Source organism: Alligator sinensis, unplaced genomic scaffold (assembly GCF_000455745.1).
Source record: "Alligator sinensis unplaced genomic scaffold, ASM45574v1 scaffold449_2, whole genome shotgun sequence".
NCBI lineage: Eukaryota > Metazoa > Chordata > Crocodylia > Alligatoridae > Alligator > Alligator sinensis.
In genome coordinates this window covers 493,710-496,371 of record NW_005842831.1, presented here as the reverse complement: position 1 = coordinate 496,371, position 2,662 = coordinate 493,710, and the positions used below count along the sequence as shown (strand labels likewise).

The 2,662-nt window shown below is 50.6% G+C and overlaps 1 protein-coding gene across 1 annotated transcript in view; it reads right to left on the bottom strand.

Annotated features, from left to right (window-relative positions):
* RAB40C (RAB40C, member RAS oncogene family) overlaps window positions 1–2,662 on the bottom strand; it is a 61,954-nt gene that overhangs the window by 5,341 nt on the left and 53,951 nt on the right. The window contains exons 4-5 of the mRNA XM_006035401.3: window positions 952–1,029; window positions 83–305 (exon numbers count right to left, since the gene is read on the bottom strand). Coding sequence (XP_006035463.1) covers window positions 83–305; window positions 952–1,029 — 301 coding nt within the window. The remainder of the gene's footprint in view (window positions 1–82; window positions 306–951; window positions 1,030–2,662) is intronic.

Genomic DNA, 2,662 nt, shown 5'->3' with positions numbered 1-2,662 from the left:
AACCTTCACAAACATATGCATCCCTTGCCCTAGGGCCAATAGCCAAGCATCCTCCCCCATCACAGAGGAGGTGCCCACTCACCTCTGTTCGGTCTCCAGATCTTCTCCATGCCATGCCTCATGAGCACAATGCGCGATAGCTCCGTGAAGGACTCAATGACGTTGAAATTGCACAGCGGACTGACCTCAAAGAACGTCATGCAGTTTTTCTCAGCATAGGCGCGGGCTTGCTCTGTGGGCACCTGCCGCTTGAAGGCAAGGTGCAGCCTGTTCCCAACCAAGATCCGGGGCACACCTGGGGCATGCTGCAAGAGAGCAGGACCTGTTACTATGGGACAGTAAAGACTCATGCCAGTGAATCCAAGAGCCATGACAGGTTTGTGTGCTGCTCTGCACAGGCATCCACCTGGACAGGAGTGGATGTGGAGTCCCTGCTATGGTCAATCACTGCAAAATGCACAGCATAGCCATGCCAGGCCTTTGTCACAGACCAGCCCCTCATGTTCTGTTTGACAGAGAACCCCCCTTGTGCTCCTGGCCCATCATTCTCTGCCCGATCATATCAAACCCCTGCATTACAGAATTCTAGCCAAGCTCATTGTACTCATTCAGTCAGTGAACTGCATCTGCTGACAGAAGATTCTTCCTGCACCTGCAGTTCTTCTGTAACAGCTCTAGATTATACTGGCAAAGTCAATTTTCCAGCAAGTGCCATTCAGGTGGCTCTGCTACATCCAGGCTGTCACTCAGTTGGCTGTGGCAGAATCCAAGGAGACCTAGGACTTATGACCAGATTAGCTTCAGATGCCAGTACAGAAATATATATGTTAGAGGTATACAGCACTGAAAGTGCCCAGAAGCTCCACTGCAACAGTAAAATAAAAGCTAACAGACACACACACACACACACACACACACACACGTATATATCCATCCTAATGCTCCTCTTACCTCATCAATTTCCTTTATCCATCGGTCTATGCCATCGAAGGACCACCGGTTAGTGATGTCATATACCAAGAGAATTCCCTGTGTAGAAGAGAACGTATGACTGGTAAGTTACATACACAAACTGATGCAACTGGAAAGATGTCTGTCCCCTCAGTTTTGCACTGGAGAGAGAGAAATATTTGACATGAGAGGATGAAGGCAGTTTGTCCAATTTCTCCGAGTTTAAAGTGTGGAAAGAATGAGTCATGAAACATGTGACAGGCTGCGCCAAGTCACATCAGCTAACTTAGGGGTGTCAAACTCACCCTCTGTCCGGGGCTGGATACAAACTATGGGGCTCCTTGCAGGCTGGATCTACATGCAAGCAGTGGCAGCAGTATAAGTGGCTGCTTGCTCCATGCAACAGAGGCAGTGCAAACTGCAGGACGAACAGTGGTGTGCCAAGCACCCACAGGCTCAATGGCCACAGAGACGTGTTGACACAACCCTCACTCAGCCCAGCCCCCCCACCCCTCCCCTCCGCAATGTCCAACAGGGCCCTGGATTGTGTGGCAGATCCTCTTCCCAAATTCCCTGGCCCACCAGGAGCCCAACAGGCCAGATGGAGTGGCTTTGTGGGCTGGATCTGGCCTGAGGGGCATACGTTTGATACCCCTGAGCTAACCAAAAGATTTGAGCCCTTCCAGCTTTGGGAGAGGAGACTGGTTTTGGTCTGCAACTCCTGATTTCCAATGGCACCATCTATTATGACTGAGAAAGAACGAGACAGGAAGAACATTGTGAGACTGGCACTTGGGTTCAGGTAGCAAATTTGCAGGCCAACAGTTAGAAGAAAAATTAGATCCTTGTCCAGTAGGAAGTTTGCTACAGAATCACTGGAACAGAAACAAGGCAATCTACACAGAAGAACTGTCCTTGAAGGCATGCTGGCAACCAAGCTGACAAAGCACAGCACATTCAGTACACTGTGTGCAGATACCTTTTGCCAAGAGCTGTTCCACATTGCTCTATTTTAATTTTGGTAGAAAAAACATTTTGCATTTGAGAAAGTTTGCTGACCTGAAAAGCAGGGGTCCGGACTCAGTCAGATTGTCCCATTCCCATGTGAGCTTTCAAACGATGGAACAACACTCAGCAGAGCTTTAAGACAGCACCCATCCAGCTACTTCACCCTTTGGCCCCCGCACAGTTCTGCAGCTTACTTCTCTACAGTACTGTAGCAAGGAAGTTTGGCACCTGGGGCAAGCCCACAGCAGCAGCCTGCCCTTGCCCTGCACACAGATCCGGGGGGAATGGGAGCTACATGCCCCCACCCATGCTTGCCCAGGAGTGGATGCAGCAGCAGGAGCCGTCTCTGGACCCCTCCCCCCCAAACTGCTCACTGCTCTGTTCTGCCCCCTGCCCCAGCTGAGCAGTGCCTGTTGGCACCCCTTTGCTTTGGCACCCGAGGCAGATGCCCCACTTGCCCCGCTACCCAGTTGCTACAGTACTGCTCCTGTAACCTTCAAAGCAAAGCACTTTCAAGTACCCCTTTAAGGCCTGACATCCTGAATCCTGTGTTATTTCAGATGGTTCTGGGATGTGCACAAAAGGAGACTAAGGACTGGGATTTTGAGCAAAGGAGACTTAGTCTACACTGAACTGCTTTGCTGGCATAGCTGTATCAGTGAGGAGCATGAGAAGTCATGCTGCTACGCAACTAGGCTACCTG